Here is a 14,880-nt window from a genome sequence, read left to right as displayed (position 1 = left end):
CCAGCCACCAACTACGCCATCGCATCCCTGTGCAGCTTGTAATAACGTCGATTGGTCCGTATCATATCTCTTTCCGGCTGGCCACCGGTGGTCGTGGTGTTCAGCAAGCTTCCAAGCCATCTACCCACCCGCTACATTCGTAAACATGGCTGAAACGTTTTTTTCAATGGCCGTGGTCCTAAGTCTATCGTCGTCCCCCTCGAAACTATGTCCTTGCGCAATTAAGTACTGTCGCCTCAACGGGCGGAACTTTTCCCCTATGCAAAAAATCATCTACACCTTGCGCCTTTGCCCCCCCCACGCCCTGGTACAGTAACGCCTCTTGCTATATGCTCAAGCCACAGAGCTCGAACAGAATGGGATTACCTTCGACCGCCCACCAAGCGATACCTGTGTACGTATGAGCAAATGGACTTAATCTTCTCGCACACTGATGGCCCGCGGCCGATATGGAACTTACCCGAATAAACAATCAGTTTCGTCACCACTTCCACATCATATCTTACTCTCGGCCTCTCCAGCTTTAAAAAGATCTCCCGGTCCTCCTTTTCCTCCTCTTTGTCACCCACCTCTGTCTTTTCCTCCCATTCCAGCAACACCTGCTCGCCATTCCCGCCCCGATCGCTCGACGGCGGCGTGGGCGGACGTGCCATCGCAGTGCCACTGCCCATCATCTGCTCGTACGAGTGCACACGGCTGCTCATCGGCGTCGGCAGGAGGTTGACGCCGGCAGGCGTGCCCAGATTGCTGCTCGACGTCGAGTTGGCCTCCGGCTGAACGGTAAAGTAACCTCCAGGGCTGGGCTCCTTTTCGCTCCTCCTGAGAGGACTCTTAGGCCGCTCGGCGCCGGGCGTGTTTGAGCTTTCGCGTCGCCGCTTGTGGCGGTACGCAAGGGTCTCGTAGGCATCGGCCATGCTCTGCGGGCCGACGGAGACGGCGCGCTTGCGGGGGTGCGAGAGGTTCGTGAGCATCGAGGGGATTTCGGATGCGGAGGGGATGACGTGGTCATCATCGCGGAGCCTAGGAATAGTGGAGTATTGACTGGAACCGGCAATATTAGTGTTATTGATACCCCTAAGCGGTTATGGAATCAGACTTACGACGCCGCGAGGAAGAACTTTCGAGGGAGGCTCATGCGCAGACGCTCTAGAACACGGAAGACGGGCGGGAGAAGCTTGAGCAATATTGGCTTCATTAGACCTCGCCATGCAAAAATGATCAGTACGCCGAGGAAGATACGCAAGGTCGCTTTAAGCCAGCCTATTTTGTAAAGGTCAAAGGGAACGGTCCCGGGAATGGGGTCATCCAAGGCGTACGAGCTTTTGGCATAGTGCCAGACACCAATCTCGCAGCCGATAACGACACCGGCAAAGGCAACACTGTCATCAAAACACGGACAATCGTCGGCGGGCTCAGGGTGGATGCGGACCAGGACAAGAATTACAAGCGTGACAATGAGCGGATTGGTCCAGCTCTCACTGCAGACCCAGTGGTCAAAGGCATTGCCAAAGGCCAGTTCAATGGCTGCCAGCAGAGCACCGATGATGGTACCGATAACGACATCGAAGAAGCCGTGCATGCCACAGTACAGGCGGCCAAAGATAATGGACACGGTATAGCAGTAAAAGAGGGTTTGGAGGAGCACGTGGGCCTCGTCGGTGGCACGCAGCAGCCAGATGGCATAGATGGCGACGGACACGGCGTTGGTCGAGTGGGTCGACGGGAAGCCGTACTCGAGCGCGGCGGAGCCGGACATGGTGATGCGCTGGAGCGGCGGGGACAGCGGGCGCGGAAGGCACAGCATGTCCTTGACGAAGCCGCTCCAGAAGACGCCAGAGGCCAGGACATGGACCATTCTTGAACCGTCGTCAGCGGCGGCTCGCGAGTTGAGTCGCGGCGAGAAGAAGCAACCTACGCTTTGCCCAGGTTGGTGTAGCCGCACCAGAAGAGGATGGGCAGCATGATCATGAAGAAGGTGTGGGTGCCGAGGTTAGCGGTAAAGGCGAAGTACGAGTCGAGGGCGGGAGAGCGCAGGGCATGCTGCATGTAGGCCAGGTAGGGCGTCTCCCAGCGCACAATGGGGATGAGGAAGTTTCTCAGCTTGTAGCGCCATGGCGGCAGCTTGCTCTGGTCTGGGGGCGTATTAGCCGGCAGCAGCAAGAGAGTAGTTGAAAAAGAAAGAAGCGCACGCACAGTGGTCGTGGTTGCGCACGCCAGCATCAAAGCGCTGCTCAGCCATCGTGGGGGAGATTATTTGGGGGAGAAGGGGAGGATGACAGCGACTCAGACTGGCGGTGATGCGAGTGGGGCTGCTTGCGGGCTGTACCGCCTTGGAAACGCGAGTGTGGCTGAAGCTGAAGCGTGATGACGGACGCGCCCTGGTCTGCAGCTGCTCCGAGTCGCCCGGTCAACGATCGTGATTGATTGGGGCTACCAGGGCCAACGCGCGCGTCCCCCGTGCCCATGGTACATATTGTCCCGATCGCCCGCCGCATGTTCGTCAAGACGCGCTCCCTTTTCGACCGTCTATATTGATACCCGAGCCGCCTAGCCACGCTAAGAAACACGTCAACGTCTCCGATCCATCGCGCCCACCTACTTTACACCGCATCACCACCCTGCCATGGCTGCTCCGGCCGCCTCCTCTCAAAACTACGACTATCTGCGCCGCAAAGAATCCTCTGGCAAATCTCCCTCGTACTACTCGGCCTCCAACTCGCGCAGACACCAAGAGCGCCATAGCAACGGCACCGTCAGCTCCCAGTTCTCCCACCGCACCCAGATGAGCGCCGGCACCAACATCACCGAGCCGCCCGCCTACTCCAAGAAGCTCGTCGTTGTCGGCGATGGCGGCTGCGGAAAGACATGCCTTTTAATTAGCTACAGCCAAGGCTACTTCCCCGAGGTGAGTCGCAATTTTTTTCTTTTCTTTTTTTTTTTTTTTTTAAAAAAAAAAAAAAAAAAAAGAAGGGCAAAAGCAAAAGAGCAAGAGAGAGGAGAAAAATCCAAAAACAAGAAAAAAAAAAGTGCGCGTCGCCTGACACGTCGCTACAGAAATATGTGCCCACCGTATTCGAAAACTACATTACGCACACGCCGCACCCGCCGACCGGCAAGATGGTCGAGCTGGCGTTGTGGGACACGGCGGGCCAGGAAGAGTACGACCGGCTGCGACCACTATCGTACCCCGAAACGGACCTGCTCTTCGTGTGCTTCGCCATCGACTGTCCCAACTCGCTCGAAAACGTCATGGACAAGGTAAGCAAGATAAGAGGGAGACTCTCGATGGGCCCGCACAGACGCGCGCACAGACGCTGACACGCGCGCGCTTTTCGCAGTGGTACCCCGAGGTGTTGCACTTCTGCCCGACGACGCCCATCATCCTGCTGGGCCTGAAGTCGGACCTGCGCCACAAGAAGACGTGCATTGACCTGCTGAAGACGCAGGGCCTGACGCCCGTAACGCCGGACCAGGGCCGCTCCGTCGCCGACAAAATGGGCGCCGCCTACATGGAGTGCAGCAGCAAGGAGATGGACGGCGTCGACGACATCTTCGACTCGGCCGTCATCATGGCTGTCGGCGACGAGTGGAAACCCGCCACCACCGGCGGCGGCGCCGGCAACCGCTCTTCCGTCTCTGGCCCCCCGGCTTTTGGCGGCAAGCGCCCCAGGAAGAGCAGGTGTAAGATTCTGTAAATCTGCCGAGCTCCTCCCCCCTCCACCCCGACGACTACACCTCTCTCTCTCTTTCTCTCTCTCGCGACAAATGCGCGCCGCCAGCAAAGACGACTGTATGGGATCTATACGACCGATGACGAACGCTGGGCGGGGTGCCATCGGGAACAAACGACAACAAACAACACCAACAACGACGACGGACGACGACGCATCAAGAAACGAACGACGAGACGGAAGAACGCAGGGGCCTAAATTTTCTTGGCGAGCGAGCGAGAGCGAGCCTCACAAAACCCCCCCTCGAGGCCTCCCACGCATATTCTCACCCAGAGGAAGAAAGCATTTTTCTCCTCTATTTTTCTGTTTTTCTTTTTTTCCTTCTCTTTTTCTCCTTGCTAGCGGGGCATTGCATAATTACGGGGTTCTCTTTTTTCCTCTTTTTTTTCTTTCCTCTCTCGATATTAAGGGCATACATCACGGCGTTTGTCATCTTCTCTTTTTCTTTATCCCCCCTTATGCCATGCCATGCCCATTCCCCGTCCTCGATTTACTCTCTTGGCTTGGAGGAGGAAGCACGCAGCGAAGCGGAGCGGAGCGGAGTGGAGTGGGGTTCAGTGATGCGACTACGATGGATGGACGGACGCGTCTGCAATCATGCTTTTATTAACGGCTCTCATAACCCACCACCATCATTCCCCCCGGCACCCGGTTTCCGATTTTGTAATTCCCTTGTCGCCGAGGGCGCGGGCGCAACGTATAGTAGTAGTATAGCTAGCTATAGCAGCCGCCATCCCGCCCCCCCCCCTTTTTTTTTCATTTTTTTTTTTTTTTTCACTTTTACTTATTTCCCCGTGTCGTGTTTCGCTGGAGAAGAATGACTGAAGAAAATGCCAATTCAAACTCACCAACTCACCAACTCACCAACCAACTACCCACGCGGACGTTGCTGCGAAAGAAACAGAAAAACACATATACATACGTACCTAGGTACTTATGCAAAAGATCAAGGTCAGAAACCGCGCATGTGGTGGGCGTCGGAAAAGTGAACGGCTGCCGCTGGGTATCATTTGAATCCGTATGTATATATGTAGAAAAGCCATGCATGCTACGACGCCACCACCACCACCACTCCACACTCGACGCACCCCGCACACTCCCCATCCCGTCACATACAAGACAAGACAAGGCAAACACTCCCCTCCACTCCGCCTGCTTGCTTACTCCCGCCCACTCAGCCCTCACACAAACGCAGACCCAACCAAACAAACAAGTCTACGCAGCGCGCTCACCCTCCGCAACACCAGCACCATCCCCCCCCTCCTCCCCCGCCACAGTCATCTCGCCCTCGCCCTCGCCCTCGCCCTCTCCCTCATCATCCCGCTGTTTCGCGCCTCCGGCCGCAGCAGCGGCGCCTCCAGCAGCAGCGTCGCGCGCCATGACGCCCTCGAACTGCGACCACAGCGCCTCGACGGAGCCGAACTCGTTGCCGACCTGTTTGGACGCGGACAAGTCAGCCTTGCTTGCGCGCCTTGTTTTTTTGTTTTGGGATTGGCCTTATTTTGGCCTTGCGTTGCGTTGCCTTGGTTTTGCATGGCTGGCCTTGTGGACAGGGGTGCGGTGCTGGTGCTGGTGCTGGTGCTGGTGGGGCGTGCGTGTGGGGGGTGGAGTGGGGTGGGGAGAGCGGGAAGGAGAGAGCGCGCGAGCGAGCGAGTGAGGCTGAGATCCGGCTGTTCCGCCATCGGCGTCGCCGACGACGACGACGACGACGACGGCGCGGCTGGAGCCTGCCTGCCTGCCTTGTCTGCCGAGCGCTTGCTTGCTTGCTTGCTTGCCAGCCAGCCTGCTCACCTGCCCCCTCCTCCCCCTAGCTACCAAGGTACTATAGGCAGCAAGGCACGCGCTTGCGCGCCTGGCGTCCCGGCCCGCAGCCTGACCTGGCGCCAGCCAAGCCGGGCGGGAACCGGTGTGCGTGGGGCGGGTTAGGCGCAGGCGTGGGGGCGGTGACGGATGCGGCGGCGTGATGCGCGCCTGCTGTGGGGACAAGCCGTCTGTCTAGACGGAGGGGGTGGGGGGGCACAGCGAGCGCACGCCGCACGCACTGCGCGCACAGCCTCGTTTGCGTTTTCGCTCGCCTCACCCTTCGGCTCTGCTTTGGCCTTCTGTGGTGGCCTTTGCTGATGCCTGGCAGGTGCTGCGTGCTGGGGGAGCCAAGTGGGCGTGCGCGCGCTTCTCCACAACTTTTTTTTTGGGGGGCAGTGGTCCGTGGTGCTCATCATTTGTGTGTCATGTGTGCGTGTTTGTGTGGAGGAGGCAAGAGGGGGGTTTGACTCGGGTGATGGCTATGGTGATGGTGGCGGTGCTTGCTGTCTTGTGGGATGGCGATGCTGATGGCGGTGCGGGCGGAGAAGGAGTATGGAAGGAAACGGGCTTACCGCAATAACGCCCTCGAGGCTACGGTTCAGCTTGTTGATATTCTGGAGGACGTTTTCGAGACTCTATGCGCGCGCGTACGTTAGCTTCTTGCTCTTGTATCTTCCACATAACTCTGCCCCAGGGACCGGCGGGCGCGGGGCCGCAGAACGAGGGCGCAGAACGAGGGCGCAAACAAAAGCCCCAGCCCAATCCTAAGCCCACTCCAATCCAAACCATCCTCAGAGAGCGCCCAGAGGACAACCCCTACAGCACCCTATCCCTCACAACCACGCTCTTCACCCTAGCCCGCGCGCGCAAAGCAAGCCCACACCCGCAGACTCACCTGGCCTATATCCCCCAGCAGCAGCTCGCGCTGCTGGTCAAAATACGACAACTCGCGGTGCGCTGCCATTGCTGCGGAGTGTGCGTGCGTGCGTGCGTGCGCGTATGTATGTGTGTATGCTCGCTCTTGTCGTTCAATTCGGCTTGAAGTTCGGTGCGCGCGCGCGTGTGCGTGTATGTAGGTTCGTGTGTGCTTGTGTGTTTGTGTGTGTGTGTGCGACCCGTGAGCGTATGCGGATGAGGTGGGAGCTCGCGCTGGGTGGTGGTAGGTAGCTGGAGGTGGTGGAATGGTTGTTTACCGGCGTGTGTACGGGCAGCGCTCCCGCGGCTTGGCTTGGCGACGACGGTTGCCGGCGTTGGGTTCCGGGTAGGTGCCTAGGTAGGTAGGTAGCGCGGCCGAGTTGATGTAAATTCTCACTTCATGCAAACACCAAACTTCCACTCAAATCATTTCAGTACACATAGCTTGTCATTAAATACCTAGGTAGGCAGCCACGCCTCTCCACGCGCGTATGTGCCTGCCTGCCTGCCTACTCTCAGCAACTAATAAAAAATTCCTACATCTATAAAGAAAGCAGCTCGACGCCGAGCCCCCAAAGCAGGTGCCAGCGATAGTCAAGCAAAGAAGCGAAAATAGCGGAAAGAGAAAGGGAGCAGCAAACAACACCACAAGCGAGACAGAAGGAAGAAGCTCCTCCCATCGCAGCAGTGGTTAGCAGCAGCGCCCATGCTTTTTATCGATAATGCCATTGCTTGCAACAACAAAGCACCCTCGAGCCCAGACGTAACGCCTCGCAGCCCCAACGAAAGCGGAGCGAATCGCATCCAAACCCTTTCCTTGAGTGCGCCTATAGAAAAGAAACAAAGAGAGAATCCTCCTTGCGTTAGCGTCAATACCACATTACTCGTCCATCCAATTACTGCATCAGTCAACAGACTCCTTGAACGGAGTCATGAGCGGACTCTTTCCCCTCGTGGGGCTGCCGTTCCGGCTCCTAGCGCGCGGTATCCCCACCATGGCGCTCAGCCGCTCTCGCGACTCATTCCTGGCCATCAGTCCACCCCGGTCCATGGGATTGCTGATCATTGCTCCGCGGCCCGCAAAAGACGGTCCCAGGCCCAGTCCGACTCCTTGCCCGGCAGCATTGTCAAAATAGCCAGGACCAAGATCGAGGCTGATACCGTTGTGGGGCTTGAGCTGTGGCGTTGCCCAGCCGGACGTGCGACCGACTTTGGAGTTGCTGTTGTCGCTCGAATCCGAGTGATACGGGTCAGCATCACCCGCGGACTCTTGAAGCTCAAAATCTCCTCCTTCAAGTACACGCTCGTAGGTTGGGCTGGTGTTGCCGCCGAAAAGCTTGCCGCCTAGTCCAAGACCGGCACCACCACTGGGGCGCTTCTTCGTTGCGGGAGAGCCAATGTGGAAGAAGTGGCGGGTCTTGCGTGAGATGGAGGAGCGCCGATCGCGGCCACAGAGGAAGTACATTGCCACCAAGATGATAAGGAAGAATAGGAGGAATCCAGGAATACGGCGCGGCGAATCAGTGAACAAAACGTCATGCCAGTCGTCGTCGTCCAGATCGTCGGGCAGAGCCGTGTACTTGCCGCCTGCATACTGGAAGTCGGATGGTATGCCGGGTTGGTTGCTGCCAAAACCGACGGCAAGTGCTTCGGGCTCCGAGTTGACCTGAGAGGAAGCATACAGTACCATCCGGCCAAGGGTCCAGCTAACTTCGGTATCGTCGATCTTGTTGATGGCCTGGAAGGGGTCGAGATAGCCTTTTTCCTTGGCATTGTCCAGCACTGCCTTGGTACCATTGTGTCCGCTCTTCATGTCTTCAAGGCCTTTTCTTGGGACGCCGATGCCGTCGTGCAGAACGTTGATGATCCAAGATGCTTTGAAGCAAACCTCAAACGCCTTGGCCTCATCCACCTTCTTTCCCCATGCCTTGTTGTTGACACCTTCGACAATCTTGTCCCAAGGTTGACTGCAAAAGTTGCTAACTCTTTCTTGATACGTTTTGAAATCGTACGCTTTGTCCTTGTGGCCCATTTCGAATATCTCATGCGTGGTGTGCCAGTATTCTGAAACCCCAACAAAGTGGTTGACGTCAAAGTCAATCGCCGGCACGTGCATCCCGTTGAGCAAGCAAGGCGCGTCGAGGCAGGGCGCATCCTTATCGAGGAGCGGAAAGGTCCTGCTCAGGCATTCCGTGAACTTGCCAGTACCAGCCAAGTGTGGCACAAGATCCTTGCTCTCGTCCGACCCGTCCTCGATTGGCTTTCCTTGTGTCGTGACTTCAAGGCCGTGGGGCAAGCAAGGGTCCGGTAGTTCTTTCACATCGGGCGAGGCCTCCAGCAATGCCTCCACGTATCTTCTCCTGGCCTCGTTGACACCAAACCCCAGCCAGGTGGTCGTAAAAACTTTGTACTCCAGCTGCGAGCCACCTATCGTCCTCAGGCGCAGCAGCTTCAAGTCATTGGCATGCCTCTCAGCCTCCGTCGCATTCGGCGCAAATGCGATCTGTGCCGAAGCTCCGCCCATGTCCAGAAATCCATACGTGTGGTGGCCTTTTCCATGTTGGTGCTCGTCTGCTTTATCAAAGGCGCCAAGCAGGTAATTTGCAGCAATCCATCCGTACAAGCCCTCAGTCTCTCCTGGAATAACCTGAATATGTAAATCGCAGTCGGGCAACTGAAACTTCGTGTTTTGCCTCGCGTACGTGCATATCTGATCGAGAAGCGCACTTCGTTCGTTTGCGGGAAGCAGTCGCATACCGGCTGTCGCGAGAAGGAATATAGGCGTATTCTCAACCTCCTCCGGGGGCACGACGTCGAGCGCATGATCGAGCAGCTGTTGAAGGTGGTCCGGACCGACGCGTTCGGGGGTCTTGCCAAAGGTCGACACACCTAACGTACGCCGGGGCGTTAGCATGCAATGTGTCCGCAAGGCGAGAATACCACATACCTGGGTGAATCTTGTGCGTCCAGTCCTTCTTCGTCTTCAACTTGGGGAGAGAATGCAAGTCTTCCTCGTCGGCATCTGCGCGGGCTCTCGCGGGGTTAAGCCAGCGATAGGTGTACACACGGGTCCCCTGTACGAGGTGGTGTCAGTCGACGCAGCCTCAGCTGTCGCAATGCGCAAGGCTCACCGATGACCCAGCATCGAGGATAACGCCATATCTGTCTGCGAGCAGGTGGTTAGAGGCAGTTGAAGCATGTCGGGCGGACGGGAGGACGTACATTTGCCCATTTGCAGCAGGTTGCGCGTTGCGGGAATGGCGTAGGTACTATACGAAAGAACGAGAGGCGGGGAATGGTGAGGATTAGGTGGAGCGAATGGACATGGCACCAGGCGCAAGGTGAGACAGCGAGCGACTCGAGGGGATTATTACAAGGTTGCAAGCAACAAGCGCACAGGGAGAGTAGCAGTGGAGAGTGGAGAGACGAGTGTGGAGAGCGGTGATAAGGGTGAAGATTATGGTTGTTCCTGCCCGCCCTGGCCACTTACGCGGCACGCTAACTGCGAGGAGCTTGTTCGTCCGTGAAGGCTGGCCACTCGCCTTCAGCACGCAGCGTGCAGCCACCCGCAAGCCCTCGAAACGGCGCCCACTCCGAGTGATATCATCGCCTCCACTTGAAACGATTGATCTGCAACGGCCACGAGCGACGTCGCCAGCGAAGAAAAATGCCTCTATTGACAATCTATCTAAGAAAAAAAATAAAACTTGGAACGGGCGTCTATAACGGGCCTGCCACTAATCCTCCAACAGGAAGCGCACAAACGCCTGCGTAATCACAAGCCCATCATGCGCACTCCCAGCCCGCCTCATCGACTTCTCGTACAGCTCGTCATCAAAAATGCCCTGGTCGTGTCGAGCCGACAAGAGGACTGTCATGATCCTCTCGTTGAACTCGGGGTGGCCCTGCACCGTGATGAGCCGACCCTTGGCGTACATGCTCTGCACGTTGCACAACGTCGAGTGACCCAGCAACTCAACTCCTTGAGGCAGCTCGTACACTATGTCGCGGTGCATCTGGTGGTAGTTCTATGCCAGGCTTGGTGAGTGGGCGCTCGATGCAGCCAAGGGGTGGTGACCAGCGTTTGACGTACGAGTGTGCCTTGCTTAAATATCTCCTTGCCCTTTCCCGTCAACTCCATCGGCAGGACTGCAAGCTCCCATCCAAGGTCGCTTCTGCCCACCTTGACGTCCATCGCACGCCCGATGATCTGGTGCCCGAAACAGACGCCTATCAAGCGCACACGGTCCTGTGCAAGCACCTTTCTGGTAAACTCGACAAGCTTCAGGATCCAAGACTTGTCGTCAAAAGAGTTATGTTCTGGGCGCCTCTTATCAGATATGCTGCTCTCAACGACAACCATGCATTGCTACTTACTGGAGCCGGTAAGAAGGACGGCGTCAACATTATCTAACTCCGGGTACTCGTCCTCCTTTTCGACAACGTCCCATTTGGTCACCTGAATGTCCTTTGAGGAAGCGACGTCCGGCTGGCCCAGCTCGTCCGCCCCCTGCTTCAGGAGCTTTTCAAAAATCTCGCCATAGCGGCCATATTCTTTCACGACCTCGTCGAGCGGAGTGTCGCACTCGAGCACAGCTATCCTGAACGGCGGTCTCATTTGCACGGCGTAGCGATATGGGATCCTGACAAAGATATGGTCATGGTCATCCTCAAATAGACACTCTGGGATTCGTAGGGCTGCGTTGGCCACCGATGCTTATCTCATTCACTCCAGACCCACCCTCCGAAGCCGGCCATGACGTGACTGGTCGGTCTGATCGCTCTTTCCCCGTGTGGCATAGCGCGACGTTCCACCCGCCATTGATCGCGGATCGCGCCCTTTGACCATCGCACAGTCACAACAGTTGATGGCCTCAGGTGTCACAGGAAAAACACTTATGTACGTACGTGAAAGGAGTCAGCACAGTACTTTCACTTTCCGCCACCACGCCGAACAAAGCCACACACAGCCAGGCTCCCTGCAAGCTCGCGACTCCCGGAAGCGCTGGCGGCGTCTTCTCCTAAAGCACAGGCAAAAACCCGTCTCCTGTCATCCGGTTGTAACCGTCTTCCGGCCTGGCAAGCCCTCATATTTTTTTTCTTTTCTTTTTTTTTCTTTTTTTTCTTTTTGGTGTCCAACAATAGCGGTTGATATTTAATTTTACCCCGCAGTGGCTGCTGGCAGTTCCCACCCCTTGTTCCTCAAACAACCAAGTGTCTCCCTCTGCCTCAACAGCACGCAATGGCAGACTATCGGCCGGACGAGCGGACACCACTCATCAGCAATCAATCATCGTCAGTCCTTCAGACCGCTGACGACGCCGAGGATTGCAATCGAGACGAAGGCCTACCGAGAGTCAACAGTCACCCGTCTGATTATGGGACTGGTTTGAGCCCAGGCGCTCAATCGTTCCCTGCTCTGGCGGAGGAAGAAGAGGATACTCGTTCTAAATCACCTTACCTGAATGGCGTTAGCGTGACGAGATTTTGGCTGATATATGGCGGTGTCTTGCTGCAGTACTTTGTGAGTTGTTATAATTCCTCTTTTCCTTCGTTGTTGCTTTTTATGAGGTTGATGAGAAGATTGGGGGTTTGTTTTTTAAAGAAAAATACATGAAGACAAGCCGGTTTGCATCTCAACAGTACGGGTCTCTCTTTCCCTCTCTTTCTCTTTCTTTTCCTCTCCCTCGATTGTCAGGCTGTGTACACAAGAGAATCGTCTTGTGCAACCAAGCCTACGTGTTCATCCGTATCTTTCGATGGATTGTGCCACGGCTACTGTGACGCAGGAAGTGTCTGTAGCCGGTATTTCCGTTGACATGACCTCTAACGGCCTTATCATTTGAAAATGTGTGTCCGCTAAGACTTACCAGGTCGCCTCTTTCGACTCCACCATTATGGCCTCCAGTCACCCGGTTATAACATCATACTTCCACTCCTCGAACTCGGCTTCCTGGCTATCGACGGTATTCATGCTGACGTCGACCGCCTTTCAACCGCTCCTGGCTCGCGTCTCCGATACCATTGGCCGACGACCTGTCTATCTCTTCTCGCTTGTAATGTTCATGGTGACAACGGCCTGGTGTGGTCTGGCCCAGTCTATCGGCTCTTTCATCGCCGCCCGCGCTTTCTGTGGCCTCGGCGCCGGTGGTGTGCTGTCAATGGGTTCCATCTTGTCTAACGACTTGGTGCCTCTCGAGATCAGGGGTACCTACCAAGCGTATATCAACCTATTCTATGGTTGCGGCCTAGCGTGCGGTGCTGCATTCGGCGGGTATCTCTGCGACACGCTGGGATGGCGCTGGATGTTTGGCGTACAGATCCCCTCACAGATTTTGATCCTTGTGGCCGCCTGCTTCACCATGCCCAGTTCGCTCGGGCCGCATCTTGCAAAGCACTCCAACAAGACTGTCGGTCAGCACATTAAGAGTTTCGACCTGGCTGGCTCTTTCCTGCTGACGACGACCGTGGCATCCATGATCTTGGGGCTGAATCTTGGAGGTAATGTACTTGCGTGGTTGCATCCCTTTGTTATAATCTCGCTGGTCGTATCGTGCATTGCAGGTACAATGCTCATCTGGGTCGAGTCTAAAGCTGAACGCCCTGTCTTGCCACTATCCATGCTCTTCACTTCACCACGGGGTAACCTCGTGTTCTCCAATTTCTTCTCCAACATTGGAAGCAACACTATCATATTCAATGCGCCGCTCTTTTTCCAGGCCGTCAAGCTCGACTCGCCGTCGCAGTCGGGGTTACGGCTCACCGCGCCTATGATTGCTACCATGCTGACTGGCGTCGGTTCTGGGTTCATCATGACCTGGACAGGCCGCACGAAGCCACTCATTATTTGCGGCACGCTTTTGACTTTGAGCGGTACCATCGCATTGAGCTGCATGTGGGATGGTATCCCTGTTTGGCTGGCGACGGTGTTTGCAGTGCCTGTCAACGGGGGTTTGGGCTTCTCGTTCCCAGCATCGACTCTGACGGTTATTGCGGCCAGCACAAAGGTCGACCAAGCCGTCATGTCGAGTACCTTGAGCTTGGCCAGGAGCCTGGGCTCCGTCTTTGGCGTTGCCATCAGCAGTCTCATTGTTCAGAACGCACTCTCGGTCGACCTGGAGAGACTTGTCACAGGGCCAAATAAGGACGAGGTAAGTGATAGTGGCTTTTCCTCTTCCAACCCCAGAAGCAAAGCCGTCATGCCACTTGACGATGCTCTTTACTTGAAAAGTTCCGGAGACTGACTGATACCTCGACATGGCAGATCATCCAGCGAGTGCGGAAGTCGGTTCGAGCAATCTTTGAACTGACGCCCAAGCATCAGACAGAAGGTGAGCAGCAGGAAAACAATTGACGCAGCCCCTTAATCCCTCTGAGCACCTACCCTCGCCAGGCTCTAGCCTGATCTGATCAGTCAACTCATTGCTCACCGTATTTTGTACGGAGGGCGGCTGGTCAGCCTCACGACTACGCGAGAGATGAAGGCTGACTCTGCCTCGCCGCAGTTATCCACGCGTACGAGCACAGCCTGCGCTTCGCGTTCCTCTCTGCTGTGGCGGCTCTGGTCGTCGCCACGGTCTTGGTGTTGCGCATCAGGACGCCAAGGCTCAACAAAGGCAAGAACTAAAGCGCTCCAAGTTTCGCCGCCCCCCGCGAGGCTTCATCACGCGTTTCGTAGCCCCCTTTCCCGGCGAGTAAAGCTGCCTATGAGAGCGGAACGCGGGGCTGAGGTGCACTGCCCCCGTGCCAAGAGCTACGCTGGTGCTTGGCAGACTTAACGTAAAGTATTCCAGATTGGTATAGCAAAGTTTGTCTCGATTCCTATTTCCCAAGTGTGTTGTCTTCGGTTAATAAAAATTGACGTTGAAGCGGACGAGTGCGGGGTTTGAGTTGTTTGATGAATTGTTATGGTTTTGACGCCCCCGTCTACACGTGGTATTCACATGATTCGATATTTGCGTAGATAGAGTTTCAGAGCTAAAGTCAAAGTCGACTCGGAGTGCGAGACGTACGCATTTGACAGTGGACGCTGGCGAAATGGAATGTTACAGACTCGCACGAGGCTAGCTGGCGTACCACGTTAGTGTGGCAGGTTGGCAGCTCGTGCAATATATTGGATGTTCCGAAGAAGGGAAGGCTTGGTGCAAGTGGTCAAATGAGCGTCGTCCGTGCTGCGTATGGCTGGGATTGAGTGATGGGGGTTGGAGTTTAGATGCGACATGGCAGAGTACCTGATGATGTTTACCATGATCAGGTAGAGTAAGAGTAGAGTGCTGCGCATCCGACTGCGCCGAGCCAATAGATAAGCCAGATGGGCAGATCTCATCATCAAAGATACCTTACGTCAGGGTGAGCCGTGAGGATTCAAACGCGCTTGTCAAATTTCGCGCTATTCCCCCAGACGGCGTTGTGATTGGCCGGCTGCTAAATC

The 14,880-nt window shown here is 56.0% G+C and overlaps 7 protein-coding genes across 7 annotated transcripts; 3 read left to right on the top strand and 4 right to left on the bottom strand.

The window, feature by feature from the left end:
• Positions 1-4: 4 nt before the first annotated feature.
• On the bottom strand, positions 5-2,279 carry K452DRAFT_285837 (uncharacterized protein). Its single transcript, XM_033540173.1, has 5 exons — positions 2,194-2,279; positions 1,916-2,132; positions 1,101-1,856; positions 461-1,041; positions 5-390 (listed from the first exon to the last, which is right to left on the bottom strand). The coding sequence occupies exons 1-5, from the start codon at positions 2,237-2,239 to the stop codon at positions 326-328; spliced, it is 1,665 nt and encodes a 554-aa protein (XP_033399508.1). The 5' UTR covers positions 2,240-2,279; the 3' UTR covers positions 5-325.
• A 344-nt stretch (positions 2,280-2,623) lies between these two features.
• Positions 2,624-3,695, top strand: K452DRAFT_296773 (uncharacterized protein; the record flags this gene model as incomplete). The annotated part of the gene is made up of 3 exons (XM_033541949.1): positions 2,624-2,905; positions 3,055-3,258; positions 3,339-3,695. The coding sequence occupies 3 exons, from the start codon at positions 2,624-2,626 to the stop codon at positions 3,693-3,695; spliced, it is 843 nt and encodes a 280-aa protein (XP_033399507.1).
• K452DRAFT_162441 (uncharacterized protein) lies at positions 3,582-4,546 on the top strand. The gene has a single exon (XM_033535685.1). It carries the CDS (start codon positions 3,766-3,768, stop codon positions 4,339-4,341), a length of 576 nt encoding a protein of 191 aa, XP_033399506.1. The 5' UTR covers positions 3,582-3,765; the 3' UTR covers positions 4,342-4,546.
• A 547-nt stretch (positions 4,547-5,093) lies between these two features.
• On the bottom strand, positions 5,094-6,483 carry K452DRAFT_193807 (uncharacterized protein; the record flags this gene model as incomplete). Its single annotated transcript, XM_033535897.1, has 3 exons — positions 5,094-5,165; positions 6,107-6,169; positions 6,430-6,483. Coding segments are annotated over 3 exons (189 nt in total), but the record flags the coding sequence as incomplete, so codon positions are not given.
• A 398-nt stretch (positions 6,484-6,881) lies between these two features.
• Positions 6,882-9,915, bottom strand: K452DRAFT_317233 (uncharacterized protein). The gene is made up of 4 exons (XM_033544041.1): positions 9,672-9,915; positions 9,581-9,615; positions 9,397-9,523; positions 6,882-9,338 (listed from the first exon to the last, which is right to left on the bottom strand). The coding sequence occupies exons 1-4, from the start codon at positions 9,679-9,681 to the stop codon at positions 7,354-7,356; spliced, it is 2,157 nt and encodes a 718-aa protein (XP_033399504.1). The 5' UTR covers positions 9,682-9,915; the 3' UTR covers positions 6,882-7,353.
• A 186-nt stretch (positions 9,916-10,101) lies between these two features.
• Positions 10,102-11,190, bottom strand: K452DRAFT_268194 (uncharacterized protein). The gene is made up of 3 exons (XM_033538876.1): positions 10,827-11,190; positions 10,543-10,769; positions 10,102-10,477 (listed from the first exon to the last, which is right to left on the bottom strand). Exons 1-3 carry the CDS (start codon positions 11,065-11,067, stop codon positions 10,187-10,189), a joined length of 759 nt encoding a protein of 252 aa, XP_033399503.1. The 5' UTR covers positions 11,068-11,190; the 3' UTR covers positions 10,102-10,186.
• Positions 11,191-11,198: 8 nt separating this feature from the next.
• K452DRAFT_285828 (uncharacterized protein) lies at positions 11,199-14,375 on the top strand. The gene is made up of 4 exons (XM_033540172.1): positions 11,199-11,973; positions 12,323-13,600; positions 13,714-13,780; positions 13,955-14,375. The coding sequence occupies exons 1-4, from the start codon at positions 11,692-11,694 to the stop codon at positions 14,074-14,076; spliced, it is 1,749 nt and encodes a 582-aa protein (XP_033399502.1). The 5' UTR covers positions 11,199-11,691; the 3' UTR covers positions 14,077-14,375.
• Positions 14,376-14,880: the final 505 nt, after the last annotated feature.

Source organism: Aplosporella prunicola, assembly GCF_010093885.1.
Source record: "Aplosporella prunicola CBS 121167 unplaced genomic scaffold K452scaffold_8, whole genome shotgun sequence".
NCBI lineage: Eukaryota > Fungi > Ascomycota > Dothideomycetes > Botryosphaeriales > Aplosporellaceae > Aplosporella > Aplosporella prunicola.
Note: the sequence above shows the minus strand (reverse complement) of the source record. Positions and strands in the feature narration are given on the sequence as shown.